General features: G+C 40.9%; 1 protein-coding gene across 7 annotated transcripts in view; it reads right to left on the bottom strand.

Annotated features, from left to right (window-relative positions):
* The window catches only part of Ralgps2 (Ral GEF with PH domain and SH3 binding motif 2), a 146,123-nt gene that overhangs the window by 82,910 nt on the left and 39,174 nt on the right, over positions 1-24,039 (bottom strand). For all 7 annotated transcript variants that reach the window (XM_059280359.1, XM_059280366.1, XM_059280362.1 and 4 more), the window contains exons 5-6: positions 5,006-5,089; positions 713-802 (exon numbers count right to left, since the gene is read on the bottom strand). In XM_059280359.1, coding sequence (XP_059136342.1) covers positions 713-802; positions 5,006-5,089 — 174 coding nt within the window. The remainder of the gene's footprint in view (positions 1-712; positions 803-5,005; positions 5,090-24,039) is intronic.

The following is a 24,039-nucleotide window of genomic DNA, read 5'->3' as shown; positions in this document are numbered from 1 at the left end:
ATTGCCGCTGCCTCTCAGTCACTCTTCGGTGCCTTGATAACAGCAAATGTACTGTTCATTTAAACTACAGTCAAGGAGAGTGAGACAGCTCACACCTACAATCTTAGTACTTGGGAATCAGAAGTAGGGGACATTAAATTCAAGGTCAGCACAGTCTACTAAAAAACTGTTTCAAAAACAAAGTCTTTTCTTGAGATTTATGCAATTTTATTTTATGTATGTAAGTGTTTTGCACACATGTGTGCCTGTGTGCCCATGGAAGTCAGAAGGAGGCATCAAGTTACCAATGGGTGCTAGGAAGTGAGCCTGGGTCCTCTGGAAGAGAGCAAGAGCTCTTAGCCACCAAGTCATCTCTCCAGCCTGGAAAGTCTTATTTTCTAGATAGCTGGTGGTTTATTTCATAATTATAAACAAACAAACAAACAAACAAATAAAACAAAACAAAACAAAAAAAGTAACAAAAATTACTATGTATTTTCCAACTTAATCCTACATGGCTTTCTCTATCACCTTCAACACAGTCGGATATTTTACAAATACTATAATTTACTATACACTAACCCCTGTCTATAAAAGCGGGGCTGTTCAAGAATAAAGGAAAAGGCAGAGAAAAGAGGCACTCAACATACTCAACAGGCCCTATTTCCCAGACTCAGTCACAGTCACCTGAACCATTTCTGAGTGTGGGTGAGTCAGGACAGACCACACTCACCTTAGCAGTCTTAATGTAGTGGCTCAGGACCTCCGCTCTTATCTTCAGTGTCTGGGCGTGGAGAATCTCTCTGACAACCCAAAAGCTCACCTGAAAAGAGAAACTAGAAAATAACCAAAGAGCAAGGTTTACCACGATTAAAATTGACATGAAATGCTACTTGATGTTATTTCCCGTGGTTATTTTTTAAAGTGCACTTTCTCCTGCCCTTGACTATGGTTTTCTTATGACTAAAAGAAAACTCCATGAAATATAAAACAAAGGCCTCATTTAAAAAGTTTTGTGCTATCTTATATTTCAATGAAGCGTTAATTTAAAAAAAAAAAATGCCAGAGACTGACACGATGGCTCGGCTGGTAAAAAGCTCGTCCCTGCAAGGCTGGCAACCTGAGCTTGACCCCTAGAACTCATGGTCTCATGGTGGGAGTAGAAAACCAACTCTGGGTCGTCCTCTCACCCCCAGGTATTCATGACAGCACTCAAACACACACACACACACACACACAATTATACACCAACATTCACTTTAATTCATGTACCACAAAAATAGAATCTAAGTATTTAGATATAGTTCAAACTTTAATCTCAAAACAAGATGTGGCTAAGAGTCTTAATGAAAGGGTCATGATGCCATAGCCTGTATTTTTTCACTTGAAAAAAGGACAAATAGCTTAGATTTTCCTTGGAATTTCCCCCGGAAACAGCTGTCATCACGTGTGTATAATTACATGTATTTTGTGAATTTAGGCTAATAGAAAATTACGTATTTTACAAAGTCATTATAATACCGATTTAAATACATTGAAATAGGAACTTGAGCAAATATAAGCAATTAATTCAAATCTAAGCTCCTTAATCAATGACTTAATTAAATTTCATATTAGACACATTTTAAGACAAATATGATTTTAAAAATCCAAATTATTTGTCACTTCTATCAAAAGTTGTGCTGTCCATCACACGCCTTGATGAATCTGGGCGGCTTTCATGAAAAGGTTATTAGCAAAGCTGGTTCTGACTTCCAGAATGAAGTCTGAACAGACCACAGAGTGTCTGCCTCAATTGCTGGAATATTCTCCCCGGAGACCCTGAGCTACAGAAGTCCCAACACACTGGGATCCCATGCTAAAAAGACTACAATGGTCCCAGTTAAAGCTGATCATTTCTGAGGATACTGACAAAATACCCAGGGATAAGAAACAGTTCGATACAATTAGACTTAAAAAACACCTCTGGTCATCTAAACAAAAAGAGAAAATTATTTTTCAAGAAAAAGATTATCATCCAACTTTCTAACAGCAGCAAACACTCTAAGCCAGAAAAAAAAAATCAAGGAAAGAAAACGGAATCAAGGATCTTGTGTCCAATAAAGCCGGCTTTTACCTATAAAGAACACAAGTAAATCTGCTTTCATGCCTCAACTGAGGCACTGTTGTCTAATGAGCTACCTGAGAGCAAGTTTTGAACAATCAAAGTGATGATCGGCATCAACATCAGTGTGAATAAGCTCTGCATGCTTTTTCACAGAACTAAGATAAAAATAGAGAGCACTCCCTACAACACACTCAGACAGTGCAGAGCTCAGCTATCAAAATGGGCAACGGGGACAGAGAGAGCATCTGCTTGAGCACTTCAAGCTTAGACTTTCAGATTAGGAATATTCAGCTATTACTATTCTATTAAGACTGGTTACCAAACCAATACACGGGATAAAACAAGTGATGGGCTACAGGACTGTGTTTCTTGAATACCAGACCTCAGGGTACAGGAGAAAGGACACACAGATATATTACAGAAGAGCGTCTTCCAGTCATGGTGGTGGCTGGCTGTCAGTGCAGCCTGAATATACCTTATTCAAAATAACTTTTAAGCTTTTGGAGTATTTGTACTAACATGAGATGTACTGGGAATGAGACCCAAGTCTAAACACTAAATTCACTTATTAAATTCATACATGCCTCATACACATAGCTAAAAGGCAATTTTATTCAATAGTTGTGAATGCACCTATATCTTACTGTGACCTATCATATGAAGTCAGGAACAAAAGTCAACTCGTGGTGTCACACTGGTGTGTTTTGGGTTTTTGAGCACTTCAGGCTTAGACTTTCAGATTAGGAATATTCAGCTATTACTATTCTATTCTTAAGACTGGTTACCAAACCAATACACGGGATAAAACAAGTGATGGGCTACAGGACTGTGTTTCTTGAATACCAGACCTCAGGGTACAGGAGAAAGGACACACAGATATATTACAGAAGAGACAACAGAAAAACCGGGCCCAAGAACCTGAGGTTTCAGGGAGTTCCTGAGATTTCAATGAGACAGCTGTAACACACCTGTCAGCTGAAATGGGACAGTGTGACAACCAAGGGGAGAGAGGAACAGGACATAAACAGAAAACCGCCTGGTTACTATCTGACGATGATGGACCACCAACTCACTATCTTCAGAACTACTAAATCATGACGATGATGACCTCAGACCTTTCCTGCTTCCTTTAAAATGGGTGTCTCGGTAAACAAACTACAGGTAGAAAAAACACCAACCTCCAAGTGTCTGAGTCACTGTTCTACTGCAGTGAAGAGAACACCATGACCAAGGCTATACTCATAAAAGGAAGCATTGAATTGGGGGCTTGCTTACAGTTTTAGAGGGTTAGTCCATTATCAAGGCAGGAAACATACAGGCATGGTGCTGGGGTAGTAGCTGAGAGCTTTATATCCTGATCTTCAGCAGTGGGCAGAGAGAGACACTGGGCCTGGTGTGGGCTTATGAAACCCCCAGTGACACACCTCTTATAACAAGGCCACATTTCCTCATTCTTCCCAAACAGGTCCATTAACAGGAGACCAAGCATGCAAACATATGAACCTATGAGGCCATCCTCATCAAAAGCTCCACACCAAGCATTCCAAATGAGAGTTCACCTTCTAACAGCCTCAAATAGGGGCAGGACATGGTGGTGCACACCTTTGATCCCAGCACTCAGGAGGCAGAGGCAGGTGGATCTCTTTGAGTTTGAGGCCAGCCTGGTCTCCAAAGCGAGTTCCAGGACAGCCAGAGCTACAAAGAGAAACCCTGTCTCAAAAAACAAAAACAAAACACCAAAATTTAAAAACCAGAAAGACCTAGTGTTAGGGATTCAAGTTTAAATGATAAAAATACAAGAACTTAAGGCAGTGACAGCCATAAGTCTGTCTGGAGAATCTTGCACATGTGCAGCAAAAGACTCAATGTTCACAGCAACACTCTCCACAAAGGCAAAAACTCAGAAAAGATTCTATTATCAAGGGTAGATGGATTTAGCCTAGGAAGAAGTGAAAATCGATGATTAAATGAATTAGAGCTACTTGCACCACATTCATGCCTCCAAGAACCATAATTAATGAAAGCGTCCACAGGAGAGCTTGTGTATCATGTGACGGTACATTTTACAAAGATGAAAAGCAAGCATGGCTATACAATTTCTTTCTATAAATACAGTTATTTCTGGTATATCTACGAGAATTATGAAGTTAAAAAACAAAAATAAAAACTAAGAGCCGGTGTGGTGCTGTACAACTTTGATCCCAGCACTCAGGAGGCAGAGGCAGGAGGATTTCTGAATTCAAGTCCAGCCTGGTCTACAGAGTGAGTTCTAGGACAGCCAGGAATACACATAGAAACCGTCTCAAAAAACTAAATAAATAAATAAACAAACAAATAAATAATACTTGAAGGTAGGCACGGTGGCACATGTCTACAATCGCAGCACTCAAGAGGTAGAGGCAGGAGGATCAGGAGTTCAAAGTCATCATCAATACACAGCAAGCAGGGTTAGACCCTGCCTCAAAAATAAATAAATATAAATAAATAAATAAATATAAATAAATAAATAAATATAAATAAATGAATAAATGAATAAATGAATAAATGAATGAATAAATAAATAAATAAATAAATAAATAAATAAATAAATAAATAAATAAATAAATAAATAAATAAATAAATAAATAAATAAATAGGACAGGCCAGGAAGATGCCTGGGGGTAAAGTGCTTTGCCGCACAAACAGGAAGACCTGAGTGGGGAGTTGTTGGGTGAGGGTGGGAGGGTCCGAAGACACAGGGCTTACTGGTCAGCCAGTACAGTCAATCCCTATGTTCCAAGTTCAGTGACAGACCGTCTTAAAAATGGGGTGCTGATGACATTCAATACAAGGAGACACTAGACGTTAATCTCTGGCTTCCACAGAGCATGAACAATCAGGCACAGCCTCGCTCCTCCTCACCCGATAAACAAAACTTACATGATTAAATCTTCTTGTGAAAGCAACTGCATTTGGTGCAGAACTATATTTTTCTTTTTTATTCCATCCACAACTTGACAGCTCCTAGAAGATTAAAATAAAAATTAAGTATAAATTAAATGTAAGAAATAGCTCAGTTTTCTTATATTAGGGAATTGAAACATTAAAGACTGTGTATGTTCTTTTCTGGAACAACCAGTAAGAATGTCTAACAAATACTAATTATTCTGTAAAAACTAAAAACAAATTTTATTAGATTATATGCATAAAATTACTGTCTAAAAGAATATGGGCAAACTTGAATTTCACAGGCAGAGTATGAAGGAATGTTTTCTGAGAGATAAAGTTGAATATCCCATAACACATAATAAATACTACTGACTGTCAAACCCATTCAATCACTCAGAGGCCCACAATTAGCTTTTTCTTTCTTCCTTTTTACACTTGTATGGTGTGGTGTATGTGTGTGCACGTGTTTATGGGCTTGCTAATGAGAATGTGGATGTATAGGCCAGAGGCTGACATTGGGTGTGTTTTTCAATCATTCTCCACCTCATTTTTTGAGATGGTCTCTCACTGAACCTGGAGCTCCCATTTTAGCCAGACTGGCCTGGCCTGGCCACAGCCAGCCATTCCCAACCCCAGGTTCCATCTGTCCCTTTTCCCACCACCCACTAAGTGCTCAGGTTTACAGACAGGTGCTACTGGTCTGATTTTTCACACCAGTGCAGGGGATTCAAAGTCAGGTCCCATGAGCCAACTCCCAGACCCACAATTAAGGTTTTAAAAATCTCATTCTTTGACCTGACAGTTGTTGACTTCAGGTATTTGAAGATACCGATAACAAAGAAGTTCTTGATCACACCAATGGTTTAAGAATAGAATTCAAATGGCTCAAGATCTTGTATTAAATTTTTTAAAAAAAATTATACTAGTGCCCTCTACTTGAAATAAACCATTCTGTGTTGGAGAGATGGCTCAGCAGGTATGAACATTTGCAGGTCTTAAAAAGGACCTAGGTTTGATAACCAGCACCCACATGGTACTCCTAACTGTCTGTAAAGCTAGTTCCAAGAGATCCAATGCCCTCTTCCGGCCTCTTTGGGCACCAGGTACTCAAGTGGTATATAGATGTGGATTCAGGCAAAACATCTTTCCACATAAAATAAAAAAAATAAATAAAACCAAAATATGTGAGTCCTTTATAAGTATAAATGCAGGCTGCAAAGTACAGTACAATAGATGTACTCTTTGTGATACAAAAGAAATCACACTTTTCTATCACTTTACAACTGATAGTTTAAAAATACCACTTCTGCCTCGCTGCTTCAAAATTATGATTATTACCTCCATATCTTACTGGATGTTAATGAAGCACACACATGGCTAATGAATGTCACCTTTAAAAATATTGTGATAGCTGTATGTTAATAGAACCAAATTTCTCTGAATTTAAAGGAGAGTTTCTGTCCACAGATTTCAAGTCCATCAGAGGGTTCTACAATACAGCAACAGCCATCCAAGAAAGGAACCACAGAAAAAAAGGAAAAGAACCCTTTTGGTAGGCAACAAAAGGAATCTGAGAAAGAAAAAGATGTCATCAGTACTCTAGATAGATGAGAAAAGTTATTTTCCCTGTCATATTTTGTTAAGAATATGTTTGTGCAGATAACTGTGTATTTCCTTGATTTCTTTATCATATAGTATAACATCAACTAGGAGAGTATCAGTGGTTATTGATTTTAATTTTTGAGATACTAAAAGAATGTTCCTCAAGGGACATTGCCACCTGTTCTAAAATTTATAACACATTTGCAGTTGTATGTGGGATAGCTGTATCATGTTAGATGTAATTATTACCTGGTTGTTATTTTTATTTGGAAATTAAGCATGATATAAGGAGATCTATTTTGTGTGAAGCTGACAAGGGGTGGACTTGTAATGGCTATTCTTTGTGTCAACTTGACTACATCTGTAATGAACTAAAATCTAAGCAACTAGGTATACCAGTGAGGGATTTTTCTCAATTAAATCACTTGACATGGAAAGATCTACCTTTAATCCAAATCTTCTGAGGTGGGAAGAGCCACTTGAATCTGGGCCCCACCTTCTGCTGGCAGCCTGTGTAAAGAACATGAAGAAGGAAGCTTTGTCTCTTTGCCTGCCTGCCCTCACTCTCAATGGCAAGTCCAGTCCTTCACCGGCATTAAAGGCTATTTCTTTCGGATTCCAACATATACTGAAAAACAGCCAAGACATCCAGCTTTGTGGACAGAACAATTCCTGAATTCTTGAACTTTCCACTGGTAGACAGCCACTGTTGGGCTAGCTGGACCACAGCCTGTAAGCCACTCTAATAAATCCCCTTTCTAGACAGAGATGGATGGGTGGATGGATGGATGGGTGGGTGGATAGATGGATGGGTGGATGGGTGGGTGGGTGGATAAATTCAATCTGTTCCTCTAGAGAACTCTAATACAACACCCACTTGGCAAAACTCACCAAGATACTAATTTGACATTAACTAAGAATCCAAGTGTTAACATCTAAATAACAGGAACCTTAAGAGATCCAAGAAAATAGCAATTCAAGAAAACGGCTTAAAGACAACAACTGACCTTCCTATGGCTCAGTACATAGATGAAGTGGGGGAGGCGGGCGGGGGGGCAAAGCAAGGCATCCAAAAAGAGAGGACCCTAGAGACAAAGATTAAAACCAACAACAAAAAACTCAAGTACAAATTACCTTGAGAATGCTATTAGGCAACTGAGAGCAACAACTTCAAAGTGGGGTGAGAGGTTTTAGTAGGTAAAGCTGGAGGTGGAGGCCTCGATAGGTTACACCGCTTACTGCCTGCCCTGAGTTCAATCTCACACGGTAGAAAAGTCCGCATGTTCTTTTGATTTCCAAAAGTGCTTGTGGCATGCACACACCTAAGTGTGTGTATACCTGTGTGCATACACACACACAACATAATTTTTTTAAAAGACAGAAAGTGGGGGAGAAAGGAAGGAGGGATAGAGTAAAGTCAAAGGAAGCAGTTGGGAAGCTGGGCGGTGGTGGCGCACGCCTTTAATCCCAGCACTCGGGAGGCAGAGCCAGGCGGATCTCTGTGAGTTCGAGGCCAGCCTGGGCTACCAAGTGAGTTCCAGGAAAGGTGCAAAGCTACACACAGAAACCCTGTCTCGAAAAACCAAAAAAAAAAAAAAAAAAAAAAGGGAGCAGCTGGGGACATAGCTTGGTAGTAGAGCCTATGCCCAGCACACGTGAGGTCCTGGGTTCAGTTCTCAACACCAATAAAGAAAAACAGAAGATGTAAGATCTTCAAACTGAGCAACCACCATAGGAGAAATGTAATTGGGAACCCCCTGATTAACTGTAAAGAGTAATCCTGGGATCTTAGAAAAGTCAAGAGCAGAGGTCAGCGAGTCCGTGAAAGGAGGGAGCAGTCAAGGAGGGCAGGATGCTGGCAGTAGGGGACAGAGTGACCGAAAAGGACAGACAGCAGGAGGGAAGCTCCACGATGAAGAGCTGTTTCTGGAATGTGAGGCAGTACAGGTCTGCGGGCACAATAAAACACCATGGGACTACACGGACATGCACAGCACAGATAGCACCTTCCTATTAGATGCCATCAAGATGCACCCGCAGGAAAACTCAGGGGAAAGGTACGGGGATTCTCTGTACAGGTTTTGCAACTTCCCATAAATCTTTAACATTTGTATTACTTTTTTACAACTTCCTATGTGCTATAATTACCTTAAAACCACTGTATTTAAAAACTGACATTAAAAAACCCACTTAGGGCTGGAGAGATGGCTCAGAGGTTAAGAGCACTGGCTGTTCTTCCAGAGGTCCTGAGTTCAATTCCCAGTAACCACATGGTGGCTCACAACCATCAATAATGAGATCTAGTGCCCTCTTCTGGCGTACAGGCATATAGTATACACGATAAATAAATCTAAAAAAAACAAAACAAAAACAAAAAACAAAAAAAAAACCCACTTAATGGATTACAAAGCTAGAACTGCATTAGAACTCACCACTTTCTTCTTAAATCCTGACCTGCACTTATAGCTGCCCAGACTTTAAGGAATTTTGACATGCTCTACCTTACCTCCCATCAGCCCCTTAATTTCTATGTGAGAGGAAAATCCCCCTGTCTTGAGGGACAATAATATGCCACACGAGGTGGGGCAGACGGCTCAGCTGGTAAAGCACCTGCCATGTCAACCTGAAGACCCAAGTTCAACGCCAGCTTCCAGGAAGGCACTGCAGCAGGCACCTATTTCAAAACGATAGAGTGCAGGGGGCTAGAGGTGACGGGGCAGTTAACAGCACTTCCTGATCTTGCAGAGGACCTGGGTTCAGTTCCCAGCACCAACATGTCAGCTAACAACCTTCTGTAACTACAGTTCCAGGGGATCGGACACCCTCTTCTGGCCTTTACTGGCACTGCATGCACATGGTATACAGAAAAAACACCCATACACATAAAAACAAAGTGCAGAGCAAAGCGGAGGCCATCCGCTCGCACACTTAGGCAGTACAGGGATCTTAGGTAGGAGACGCCAACAGCATCTTCTAACTTACTTCACTAATAAAGATCAATTTTAAAAAGTATTTGTGAGAGGAAGTCTTGCTACATAGCCCAGGCTAGCCTTGAACTCACTGCAATTCCCCTGCCTCAGTCTCCCAAGTGCTAGGATTATAGGCAGGCACCACCATACCATGCAAATGCTTTCTTTCTTCTCTTTTCTTCCTTTCTTTCTCTTCTCTCCCTTCCTTCCAAAAAACAGCTTTCAGAACCATCCTATGACGTACAAGTCTACAGTCTCCCTGAGTAAACAACTTGGTGTATCAAAGAAGACTACCTGGTGGCTGAGGAGAGCTCAGTCAGTACAGCAAGGGCCTGTTACTATGCATGCAACAATTTATTCGGCTGTTCTCTTTTTAATCTGGATACTGTCAGTTCCTTTTACAAACTATAATTATCTGACCTCTTCAGAGCAAACCAGAAAATTTAAAACCTCCACCTTCTTTTCTCTTTTTGTTTCAGCTCTAGGATTTTCCTACAAATAACACTATAGTATCATGCAAGGAATGTGTTTTCTGTAACTGTCCTCTTTACACTGCAGTACACCTTGGTCACACAGAAGCCTATACTAAAGCATCTCACACAAACACCACAAAGTTGAAGTGGCTTGGTGACTCGAACAATGCTTTGTAAGGCCTAATTTAAGGCAGACAGGGCTGTTTGGCTGTGATAAGTAAGTAAAACTCCTTCTCAGCAAAGACTTAATGAAATCCTGCAGCCCTAACACTAACATTTCTTTTAACATGCTAAACTTGCAATTTTAAGCTCAGCAGGTAAAGAGAATCTTCAAATAATGGCTCAAACATATAAAACAACCTTAATAGTTGTTAAAATGCATTTCAGAATACACATGGATTCACTGGGAATCATTAACTACGAAGACCAATTTTCAGTTGCATTTATTTCAGAAGCACAGGGAAGACAAAACCCCCACAACTGATGACCACCTACCCTAGGAGAGAATGACTCAATTCACAGGAGTCACAGCTTCTCTTACGTCTTGTAGGTTTGATCTAAATTTCATCTTGGAGGTTCCAACACTCTTAAAAGGACTGTTCTAAGGGTGATGATGTAGGGATACCTATAGATAGAAGAAGAGAAAAGGCCAATATAGACCAGCATGTAGACAGAGACTGAGGGAGAAAAGGAAACAGTGGAATCCCAAAGACGGGTGAGGGAAGTGACTAGGACAGAGGGTGTCTGGGAGAAGGTCACTGCTGCTGAGGTAGCTTTGTGTTCAGAGTGGAAGCTTTAAAGAGATAATGGCACCCCTTTGAACCCAGTTTATATGGCTATAAAGAAGTCACCACTACAGATGAAATGCCATTCATGCTTCCATTTGTAATAAAAACAAAAAGACAAAACTGAAACTGTGCAACAGGGTGAGTTAAAAACGCTGGCCCTCTCGTCTAAAGTACTCAAGGCTTTCTTACTTCCCTCCTCCAGTATGTGGGCGCTGCCCCTCTAATGAGATCAGGGATGAAGACAGAAGCTACTTTCTACTTCCACAGATGCCTTCTGTCCTGACTGAAGCCTGCCCTTACCAGTCTAAGAAGCTCAAGGTGAGGAACAGCAGTGATACATACATGGCTGCGTCCTGCTTCTATCAGAACGCCTACATTACTCTAGTGTACAAGGCTTTTCCCAGCTTCCATTCTCTCACCAAGTCCACAATTTGCTCACATTTTAATGCAATGATAATTTTTATTGAAACAGGATAATATTTGTTAGAATTTTGTATGTTGCTAGAATTATAGTCTTTGGGCAGTCACAAAAATATCTGCACAGAAAGCCTTTTACACATCCAGAAAGAAATATGTCAAAAGATAAATTTTTCAGAACTATTTTAGTCAGACTGATAATTACTAGTAAGTGTTTTCCCTAATTTGGCCAGCATTCTCCCACAATTTTTAGTGTGTCAGATGAGGCTCTCTTATTCCCAGCAGATAATGTGTGTTCACTGATAGTTTGAAGTATCCACTGGAAGACTAGTTCTAGGACCTCCCTCAGATTAAAAACAAAATCATAAAAACTATGAGACTTGTGTACAATCTACGCATGTTCTCCATTATACTTTCAACCACCTCTAGTTTACTTATAACATCTAATACAATGCACCTGCAGGTCTGTTCAGCCTTATGCCATACTGAAATGCATAAGTATTAATGATAAATAGTATTAAATCTACTACAAAAGTCTTAAATAAACTTACATTCCCAGTGACAGTGAGGTGTTACCAATGGATCATGTTTTAACTTATACAAGTTAATTATATGCCTTATATGAAAGGCTTAGGCAACAAGTGTTTTACATTTGGTTTTCCGATTCTGGAAGGTACCTAATCTGCCAACAGAAAATATAAAAAACAAAAACAAAAACAAACCTCGAAACTCCTTAAGATCTCAGGTTCAGACTACTGAGCTGTGGCACTGAGCAAGTCAGGTAAAGAGGCCTGTACGTGCACAGTACAGACAGATCTGGTTTTTCCAAATATTTCTGCTCTGTGATTGGCTGGAATTGAAGTGTGGAATGTTTGTTAGTAAAGTTTTGGGTAGACCTTGTCCTTAGGAATACTTGAGAACCCCGTGTGGTAGTCTGAATGAGCTGTCCCCCATATGGCATTTGAATGCTTGGTCCTCAGCTGGTGGCTGTTTGGTAAGGATTAGGAGGTGTGGCCTTGTTGGGGTGTGTCCCAGGGGAGGCTTATGGTTTCAAAAGCTTCCAGCTCTTCCCAGTGAGTGTTCTGTTTCCTTTGTGCACCTCGATGTGAGCTCTCAGCTGCAGCTACTCCAAATGCCAGCTTCCACCTGGCTTTCTGCCATGGTGGTGGTGGACTCCTATTCCTCTGGAACCCTAAGTCCCAATAAAACCCTTCCTTCTGTAAGAGGCCTTGATAATGTTTTATCACAGCAACAGACACCTTGTAAGAGGAACCATTATCTAGAGAAATGACTATAATGCAGATTTCAAATACAATTCAACCATTAATTAAGGCTTCCAGAAATATTAGAGAGTCACTACCGGATCTAAGTTAGCTTTCTGGTATAACTCACCCTGCACTGAGTGACACAAAACTCACCCTCAAATTCCACTAGCACAATAAATGCAGCGATGACCTCAGAAGAATACGAGCTTTGTAGAACACCAGAGAGCCCACAACAGACAAACCTACTCCAATCCTATAATGTAGTGGGATGGGTATAGAAGTATGCCATGGGAGTAGGGGGTAAGCTTTGAGAATAAAAGTCTCACCTACTGCTAATCTGCAGTTCAAGATATGAGCCCTCAGCTTCCCACTCCAATAGTCACACCTGCAGCTTGCTGCCAATGCTTCTCCCTCCAGACAGATTCTCAACCCTCTCAACCGTAAGGGTCTAGATAAACTCCTTCTGTAATTCTTTAGTCATGGAGTTTTATCATAGCAACAAAAAAATAATTAATCTGATGGAAAACTTTCAGAATACAGTTAGAGCTCTTCAACATGATAAAACTCATGAAGAGAGGCCCTATGAATGTGTAAAAGCTTTCTTCAGGACCCAAAGAGAAATCATACCTTTTAAATGAGATCCATGTATATGAGAGAAACTTTAATAATAGCTGAACACCAGAAATTAATGAATGTATAAAGCCCTCTAGCTAACTTTTTGTTCTTAATCAGTACTAGAAAACTCAGCCTTAGAAAAGAAACCTGAAAATACTCTACATTGGGGGGTTGGGGGGGACGACCCACCTCTGTCCACAGAAAAGAATGTCACTTTAATGTGTGCACCTTTAATCCCAGCACCCGGGAGGCAGAGGTAGGTGGATCTCTTGAGTTCAAGGCCAGCTTGGTCTATAGGGCAAGTTCCAGGACAGCCAGGGCTACACAGAAAAACTCTCGAAAAACAAAACAACAACAACAACATCACATGGCCCTAGTAACAGACTTTAGTAGAAATGGCTCCAAGCATGATAAGAAATGGGAAATGATTAACAGTCATTGCTTCAGTTGGCCACTAAACAGGAGACCAAGTTTCCTGCCACTGTATGCAGACCTCTAATGAGCATATGACTTGTGGTGGATCCTCTACAGCCACCACTTCTGAAGACGGCTGTGGTTCTGACGGAAGCACTTCTGACAGCTCTGACTGCGTGTAACTGCAGCTCTGGTTCAGAAATCACCCACTCTGGGATTATGCAAAGATCTGGTAGTTTCAAGTACTCTGTCCCACCGCAGGTTAAAAACACCTTTTTAAAAGTTGAAGATGGCCGGGCGGTGGTGGCGCACGCCTTTAACCCCAGCACTTGGGAGGCAGAGCCAGGCGGATCTCTGTGAGTTCGAGGCCAGCCTGGGCTACCAAGTGAGTTCCAGGAGAGGCGCAAAGCTACACAGAGAAACCCTGTCTCGAAAAACCAAAAAAAAAAAAAAAAAAAAAAAAAAGTCGAAGATGAGGAACATATTAGTGGTACAAGTCATGAGCTGCAAAGCTGAAAAAAATTACAAGTCTTTTGGCTCCTTGTTCTAATAATATTAGAAACTTTGTTTCGTAATTCAAAGTACAAAGTAAGTGAAATGAAATGCTTAAAAGTTTAGATGGGTTGGAGGGGCGGCTAAGCGGTTAAGAGCACTTACTGCTCTTGCGGAGAACTCGGCTGGGTTACCAGCATCCACATGGTCTGTAACTCCAAGTGCTGTACACAGGCACTGCACACACATGTTACAGATACATACATGCAGGCATCACACACATAAAATAAAAACAAAAACTGCAGAGTACTGCCATTTCCCTGTCTTTGCTTGATAGAAATGTCTCCACTTTGTCATGCCTTCCCTGCCATGATGTACTAAACCCTCAGAAACTGAACTAAACAAAACAGGTCCTTTCTCCATTGAAAGAGAGAGGGCACAGGGAAGGGAGGGAGGGAGGGAGGGAGGGAGGGAGGGAGGGAGGAGGGAGGGAGGAAGGAGGGTGGGTGAGAGAAGAGAGGGAATGTACTTAGCATCTAGGGGTAAAATGTCTCAGTGTGTACAAGGCCTTGAGTTCGTTCCCCAGCCCTATTTTAAAATTAAAAATGGAGAATTTATTTAACTGCGTGCTGGCCACAGCAACAGAGCACAGGGCAGTTGGCAGTGAAAAGTGCTGAGGGAGAAGAGAACAACTGTGAAGAGGAGAAGGCCCTGCTAACACGGGAGGGGGGGCAGAAGATGGACGAGTCACACCCTCCCTCACAGCTCTGGTCACCACGTCACCACGTTCGCCATCACTAAGGGGGATGGACTAGCAGGGAGAACAGTAAAATCCTGACTCTGTATGACAGAGATCACAGTGGTGAGGGAATGTGAATAAATCATATGACATTAGCCACAGGCGGCCCTGCATACCAGTCCTTTATACAAATGAGGCAATCCCTGCATATAATTCACAAATGTCTCCATATACTTTAAACAATGCCTAGACTACCTATAATACAATATATATGTCATGTCAACAGTTTCTAGACCCATTTTTTTCCCAGGTATTTTTTATCCAACTTTGGTTGAGCCTACAAATTAGCAGCTAATGCCAAAATGCTTGCTTGGCATGCACAGGGTGGGATTACAACAAGGGCCAGCTATAGACAAAAGATGAACTTTCACATGAAAATTAAGTATGTGTAGAATTTGTATAACACTATATGTAGAATTCAAATTTGGAACAGACAAAGGAAAATACAGTTGTTTAAGCTCAGAGATAACCACTAGCTTAAATTTAACAAGAAAGCCCTTCACTCCTTAGTGAGATTAGTATTTTAACTCCATATCTAAGTAATATGTATCACTTTAGGCTAATAAAAAAGCTAGTAATTACATTAGCTATTCTCACAGCTTCAAGATTTCTGAACTGTAATATTTCAGAAACTATTCAGTGGTACTCAGTAATTGTAAAGATGTTTGTGCTCTACAGCCCAGTGACCAATACACATAAGTCACATATGCAGATGGCTGCTAGCCAACAACGCTGAGCGTAAAAAGCAAGCCAAACACAAACGCAATGCAGGGTCATTACATCCACATGTGAAAACCTGACACTTGAAACAACACGTTCTTAAGCAATAGCTACACTCGGGAAAACAGGAGCAACTAGACAGGAATAATACAGTCTATTACTGGACGGTGTTCTTCTGGGTGGGAAGTACAGAAAGGCTTTACCAGGACACAGAAATTTATCTTACCGCTCTTGCAGCCTTGTTATACGTCTTTTATATTTCATAATAAAATAACAAGCATTCTTCTGCCACACAACACATCCTATATACGCTGGCAGATTGTAAGTAATCTTGTGATTCAGCAAAACCAATCTCCAACAAGAACATTTCGGTGTTACATTTCTCCCAATAGTTATTTCTACCAATCTGTTCAAGCTTCCGCTCTTTGAATCTTTCCTAAACACTACATTCAGTTTTTTATTCTAAACATTGAGTTCTTACTAAAATCCAGACAAAACAGTATACAAGAACTGTCAGTCTCCACCTATATGGAGCTTCAAATCAAGGGAGGGAAGCCCAGCCAAACGGCGTAAGATCAAGAACAGCGCGTGTGACTGCCCACCCCGAGACACACCAGTATCCACACCACACCAGTTTCCCTCCTAGACGGTTGCCTGCTGCCCTGCCGTCTCTTTTTGGCAGTTCCCATACATCTTACACAGGGCTCTTCTTTATGTACTTCCTGGCAATCCTATCCATATTTTATTTACTTGGGCACAGGGGATTGAACCCAAGGCCCGGCAGTAAGCACATACTCTACAACTATCCTCAGCCCTTACGTGCACCCCAAATAGCAGCTCTACACTGATACCTTTTAAATTTACACTTCCTGCTCAGACTACAAACACATGCCAGTATACACTGCCCGGCTGAACTGTCTCCTTGGAAAAGCTTCACAGGCACGTAAATTAATAATGTCCACAGTCCAACTCTTGCCCTTACCGCCCAATCTGCTGCTCGTGCCTGGACCAGCACTGCACACTTACTCTGGATGTGGCAGCGGTATAATTCTGACATCGTAATTTCTCACTCCAGAGACCAGCTACTCGAACTTGATGTTAGACAACAACTCCGTGCCCCCGACTCCCCTTGCATACACAGTGTGACGAGTTTTCCCCATCTTTCCACTCACACACTAATGCAAGCACACGTCATCTCAAGTTTTCTCCTCAACTCATCCTTCTTACTTCCTGCCCGTCCTCCCCAGCTACGCTCACCTCCCTACCAACAGCTGGAGCTACTTGAAGTCTAAATCAGAATGTTATCTTCCGCTCAAAACGCTCCAATGATGGCCTGGAGAGGACTCGGTGGTCAAGAGAATGTACTGCTCTTGCTGCAGAGGACCCGAGTTTGATTCCTAGCATCCATGTCAGACACCTCACAGTCACTTGTTAACTCCGACACTAGTGGATCTGACACCTTCCTCTGAACTCCATGGGCTTACACTTACATCAACACACACAACTAAAACAAACAACTCCTCCAATGGCTTACCACCTTCATCAGAGTAACCATCTCCAAGGTAACATACCCATCTCCTCACTCAACTGTCGTCTCTTGTACACAGCCCTTTCACCTAGCTTAGAACATAATCCACTACCCAACGCTCACCTGTTCTGGACTAGAACACATTTCCCTAAAACACCCTAATAAATCGATTCTCAACCTTCCTAATGCTACAACCCTTCAATACAGTTTCCAAGTTGTGGTGAACCCCAACCATAAAATCATTTTCATTGCTACTTCATAACTGTAATTTTGCTTCTGTTATGAATGTACATATCTGTGTTTTCCAATGGTCTTAGGCAACCCCTGTGAAAGGGTCATTCAACCCCAAAAGACATCATGATCCACTGTCCTCAAGGTACGCAGTCTCACCTCCTTAAGAATTTTGCTTCTCAGCCAGGCAGTGGTGGTGTACGCCTTTAATCCCAGCACTTGGGAGGCAGAGACAGGTGGATCTCTGTGACTTCGAGGCTAGCCTGGTCTACAAAGTGAGTTCCAGGAAAGGTGCAAAGCTACACAGGGAAACCCTGTCTCAAAAAAAAAAAAAAAAAAAAAAAAAGAATTTTGCTTCTCAGTGAAGTCTTCTTGATGATCCAATCTAGAACTGAAACCCCTCTACCTCATGTCCTCTGCTCCTCTCTCCCTTTATTTTTCACATAATACTGTTAAGCTCACCTCATTGGAACGTACAATCTGTGGGGACAAATTTCAGTGAGTGTTTACCGCTGGATCTCCAGCAACTACACAGTGCTAACACGCACCAGGCACTTGGTACACTTACTGCATTACACTATAAACACTGTCGGATGACAAGTAAAAGATGTTAGGAGAGCCTGTAGAAAAGCAAAAAAGTCTAACTTTACCCGACAGCTCAAGGAGGAAGAGGTAGTTAAGCATGGGAGGCACAGGATTGGTGATGAAGGATTAAAAGGAGGTCATTTTCCTAGACCAGAAAGAGTAGAAAACGTGTTCAGAAGCAAGAAAAAGGCAACATGATGAAGAGATTCACAGGTCCTGTTGGCCTGGTTTTCCTTCATCCTCAAAGCAAGTGAAACCACTGAGGTGGTCTGAGCAGGAGTCACGTGAGCACATTTTCAATGTTACTTGCCATGGCTACCTGATAGAGAACAGACCCCAGTGGTCAGAACGGAGCAGAAGCTCACTGTGAGGGTCTATCTGTACTGTCAGCGGAATTGATTTCAAGTCACTCAGAAGATGGCATAGCACATGTCCAGGTGTGTCTATGAGGGTTTTCTAACAATGATTAACTAAAACACCCACCCACTCTGAATGAGGGGAGCACCATACCATGGGCTGAGGGGCCAGCTGAGTGCTGGCATTCCCCTTTCTCTGCTCTAAGGCCTACAAGATATCAACTACTTACTCTGTTCCGCCATGCCTTTCCCACCACGCAACCACGCACTCAAATACTTCCTCCAGGAAGTGGTCCTGCTGGGTATTTGGGCACAGTAACAAGAAAAGTGACCGGTATACACATAGATCAAGTGATCAGGCACTGCTGTGATTCAGTGGAGAAAGGATGGCTTCTCAGACCAGGGTGCTGACCATAGAAAAACTAGGTATTTATGAAGGCAGAAGAAGATTGACAGAGCTGGGTACAGTAGTGGACCCTATAATCCCAGCTCTTAGGAGGCGGAGAAAGGCTACCAGTTCCCGGTCTGTGTCTTCAGCTATATACACAAGTTCGAGGCTAGCCTGGGCTACCTAAGACCTTGTCTCAAAAAGAGTGGGGGGAGTGGGAGTCAAGAGGACTGTGCTCAATTTACTAAAGAAATGAAGTCAAGGGAAATCTGAAGGTTCCAAAGTATTGTCAATGTCCAAAGGGAAATAATAAATCCTCTCAGAACGTAAATCTACGTCTTCAAGAAACAACCTAGTGTACAATGTCTAAGTCTTAGTCATAAATCCTACAGAACACCTCAAAGGGAGCTACTCCAGGAAAAAAACATGCAGTAATCTAAAGGCAACTCTGGGATCAGAAAACAGCATAAGAAAAAAGTATAAAATATCTCAATAAAAATCTTATGCTGATTACAAGCTGAAATACTTTGGTTGTTGTAGGTTAAGTAAAATCACTTATTGATTTCACTTATTCCTTTTTACTTTATAATGCACAGTTAAATAAATGATACTAGATTTCCACGGCTTATCATGAGTCAGGTAAAACAGCAATAATAAATTATTTTAGTCAAATGAAAAATGATTCTTAGAAGACTTAAACTTGGGGGAGAGGTAATTTTTGTCAATTTGGCACCCAAACGTGATGGCAAGAGTATCCATCTAAAACCTGACAGAACTTACTAAAACGGAGCTAAGAGCAGCTTCCTAGTTCATATGTCTCATGGGACCACAGTCACGGTACAGAGATGCTGTGGTACAGAGACGCTCTGGCATTTGAGCTTGAGCACAGCATGGCAGATTCCCACCGAGGTACACAGAGGTGTCTCCAAGCTGCGTAACGTACTGCATGGTGGATTTAGCTTTTGCTGGTACAGACAAAAAAAAAAAAAAAAAAAAAAAAGGCTTCTAGGCTACAGGCTGCTTGATGGAGGCACAGACCCACTGCTTCCCAAAGTTGGTGGTGAGCATGGCTCCCAGAGATGGTGATAAACATACCTCCGCCATGTTGGGAAGCTGAGGAGGGCAGAGTCTGCAGCCAAGGCTGCGGCTTTCGCCCTAGCCATGCAGCTTAACAGTTTAAAATCTCTTCTGGACAGAAAAGGATTACAGATAAACAATAAGACAGACTCAGATGGAATAAACCTCTCAACGGTTTACAATGTATATAAAAGGTACATAGGCTTGAGAGAGAGAAGAGAAAGGATATAGATAGTCATAAAAATAAAGTCTTAAAAAATAATACATTATTTAATTTTTAAGACTTTATATAATAAAAAATATAATAAGCCACATAAAGATGGAAATTACACAGAGAATCTGGATTATGTTATCTTTGGAATTTTTAACTGAAGAAAGACATTTGATTATAAAGGCTGCTGAGTTAAAGCTATATATATATTTTAAAAGGTTATCTTGACTTCCAGGTTAATATGGTTCCATCAAGGAAAACCTCCTAAGAGGTCTCCAGATGATCCAACATTCAAAACAGCTTCAAGACAACTGGCTGAGATAATCCAGCCTCACAGACTACTCTAGTCAAGACAGATTAACAGCGCCCCCAATCAGCAGGAAGTAGCCTAGAACACTATGCCCACATTCCCAAAAAATGGATTATGGATGTTTGTCTTTGTTTAGGAGGTTGATTACAAATTGTTAATGGTCACAGTCAAGTTCTTTCTAAAAAAAAAGAAGAGAAGAGAAGATATAAAAATGGCTGTGCGGTGGTGGCGCACGCCTTTAATTCCAGCACTCCGGAGGCAGAGGCAGGCAGATCTCTGTGAGTTTGAGGCCAGCCTGGACTATAGAGTGAGTTCCAGGAAAGGCGTAAAGCTACACAAAGAAATCCTGTCTAAAAAAAAAAAAAAAAAAAAAAAAAAAAAAAAAAAAAACCAAAAAAAAGATATAAAAATGATGAGAGCCGGCAATGGTGGCGCATGCCTTTAATCCCAGCACTCGGGAGGCAGGGGCAAGCAGATCTCTGTGAGTTCGAGGTCAGCCTGGTCTACAAAGCGAGTTCCAGGAAAGGCACTAAAAACTACACAGAGAAACCCTGTCTCGGGGGGGGGAAAAAAAAAAAAGATGAGAAAAAACGAATATTACTGAATCTACTTTAATCCAAAAAAAAAAAACCAACTGTTAAATCTCAAAATACTTTAGTATAGATTTTGGTTTATTAATACAAATTTAAGATCAATTTTGTTATACTTTATGTTTATTTCTATTCTTGTTTAAGGCTATTATGTTTATGTAATTCATTTAAAATTGTAAGATATAAGTAAAAAATACAGATTAATAGTCACCTATGATAATCAAACTTATATTCACATCAGTGAGTTTTTTAGGTATATAAAGATATATTTCAATTAGATAGTTAATCTTCAAACACTTCAAAGACCTACAGAATATGGCATTTAAAATGTTTTAAGAACTTAAGACTTTTCTGGACAGTGAGACACGTCTGCTTCTGGCAGCACCAATTACTTCAAAGAGGATGATGGGCATCAAAAAACTCATTATGTAGTTTGCTTTTTTTGTGGCAAAAGTTAGCTACTAGGCAGAAAAATGCCCTTGCCTCGACTGCTTTACAGGACATTATATAAACTGGACATGCAAGACCCATAGGAAGATGACCACTGAACTTTGCAAGGCAAGATGGTCCTTCAGGTTTCTGCTTCGCAGAAAAAACTGCCAGACATTCTACAGGACATGGGGAGAAGCAGCTGACGAACTTTGCCAGAATGGGTGGAACAGTCCTTAAAATTTCCTACTTCACTAAAAGCTATGCCAAAGACTCTAGGAACTTTGGATGACTGTCCAAACAGCCAGCTGTCTCTGTCCTTCCTAGAATTATGGAAGTTGCTTGCTATGCACTTCCTGTTTACTTGGGTAATACTATATCCTTCTGGGGGTCTTTGATGGAGTTGAAGACTAGATAGTTATAATTATAGTTTTCCTTAGTCATGATAAAAGGTAAATTAGATATGAAACTTTAGACTCACAAATATAGGATAGATGATAAAATATTTTCTTTAATTTTGCCACATACAAATAGACTAGATATTGTAACTATAATTTTTGCTTGATAACTTTTGTTATATATAATTTTACTATGTTAAAGTTAAAACCTTCCTTTTTGATTAGACAGAAAAGGGGAAATGCTATGGGATGTCTTTCTATGTGCTGTAAATATATGTGGCTCCCATTGGATAATAAATAAAACTGGCTGGGCGGTGGTGGCGCACGCCTTTAATCCCAGCACTCGAGAGGCAGAGCCAGGCGGATCTCTGTGAGTTCGAGGCCAGCCTGGGCTACCAAGTGAGTCCCAGGAAAGGCCTAAAGCTACACAGAGAAACCTTGTCTCAAAAATAAATAAATAAATAAATAAATAAATAAATAAATAAATAAATAAATAAATAAAACTGTTTTGGCCTATGGCAAGAAAGCTTATAGCCAGGCAGGAAACCCATACAAAAATACAGATAAAAGAAGGGCAGAGTCGGGAGAGATGCCAGCCCGCCGCCAAAAGAACAACAAGATGACAGCAGATCCGTATCACCACGGCCACGTGGTAACATCTAGATTAGTAAGAATGGGTTAATTTAAGATGAAAGAGCTAACTAACAAGAAACTAAAGCCTTAGGCCATACAATTTATAATTAATATATTATTTTATAAACGGCTATGGGACCACGGGGCTGGGCAGGACTGAGAAACTTCTGGCTACAAATAACAGAAATGAACACTCTAGGGTTTTTTGTTTTGATCATTGAAATACAAAAGCCATTCTCTGTTTGCCCATTATTTACAGAGTACACAGTCTTCTCTGTCTGCTATTAACCCAATGGCTCTCCTTCTGAAGCTCTCTGCAGTGTAGAGAAAGACAAGCACAGGATTGTGGGAAGTGACGGGCCCAGAGGACATGCAGGCAGCTCTCACTTCCCTTCACAGGCAGCAAACTTGAGATACTAGCACACTAAGTAGCCTACTTAGGAAAAAAAAAAAATCACAATAGCCTGGTTACACCTCAGCTGTAATGGATTTATTAGTTATTATAGTGTTCTGGGTCCCTATAGATTTATATACAACACAACAAACACTACTTGTTATTCCCAAAAGAACCAACCACGAATTATCAAAATGGCTTTGTTTGGGGGACAAAAATTAAGTTTATATTCTTACTCACTAAGAGTAAAAACTGTCTTCTCAGAATCTAAGCCAGTGCCCACCCTGAACTATTGTTATAGTTTAGATCCAACTGGAATGTGTTTCCAAAGGCACATGTGCTAAGGCCGAGTCTCCAGTGCAAGGAGACAGGCCAAGCATTAAGAGGTGGAGTCTTGTGTGAAGTAGTCAGCACACAGGAGCACACAGGAGTGAGGCCGCTCTCCAGGAGTGGGCTGTCAGAAAGATAGCCACGCTTGGCCCCTGGTGCACATGGCCACTCCCCTTTCTACTTTTCTGCCACATTTGTGAGACAGCCCACGGGGCTTTCTTTCACTTAAAGCCCAACACATAATACATCCTGGCTCTGGACTTTCAGCCTCTAAAACTATTATTTAAATAAACCTCTTCTATATAAAGCACCCAGCATCAGGCATTTTGTTACAGCAATATAAAACAGACTAAGACAGTTGTATATAAAAGATAACTGTTACTATTCCCTCATCAATAAAGCAAAAATATTATTATACACAGGCCCTTAAAAATGACAATATATTCTGGGTATGGTGGCACACGCCTTTGATCCCAGCACTCACAAGACAGAGCCAGGGGGATCTCTGTGAGTTCAAGGCCAGTCTGGTCTACAGAGCAAGTTCCAGGACAGCCAGGGCTGTTGCACAGAGAAACTCTGTCTCAAAACCCCCCCAAAAAGATAAACTATAAACACACATGCGTACACACACAGACTTAGAGTGGGTAGATATGTACTATTAGTCCCTTTATTTTAATGGGGGAAAATGTGTTTTTTGATCCTCCTCTACAGTGTCCACACAGGGCTGCCCAGCCTAGCTACCTGAGCTCAAGCTCCACATGAAAGTGGAGAGAGAAAACTGATTTCATTAAAGTTGTTCTCTGACTCTGCACACACACCCACACCACTTACATCATGTGAACACACAGTAATTTTTAAAAATTAAATAAGCTAAAATAACAGTCATATTACATAAAATTAAGGTAGAAGGAAAGATTACTACATTGTATCTAATTTTCACCTTCCCATTAAAAAGCTTCAATGCCCCAAGTAAATCATTTAACTTCTGTAAGTCTATTATTATTTCCTTCA

Source organism: Peromyscus eremicus, chromosome 15 (genome assembly GCF_949786415.1).
Source record: "Peromyscus eremicus chromosome 15, PerEre_H2_v1, whole genome shotgun sequence".
NCBI classification, from domain to species: Eukaryota; Metazoa; Chordata; class Mammalia; order Rodentia; family Cricetidae; genus Peromyscus; species Peromyscus eremicus.
The sequence above is the reverse complement of the archived record's forward strand: the minus strand, read 5'-3'. Positions and strand labels throughout refer to the sequence as shown.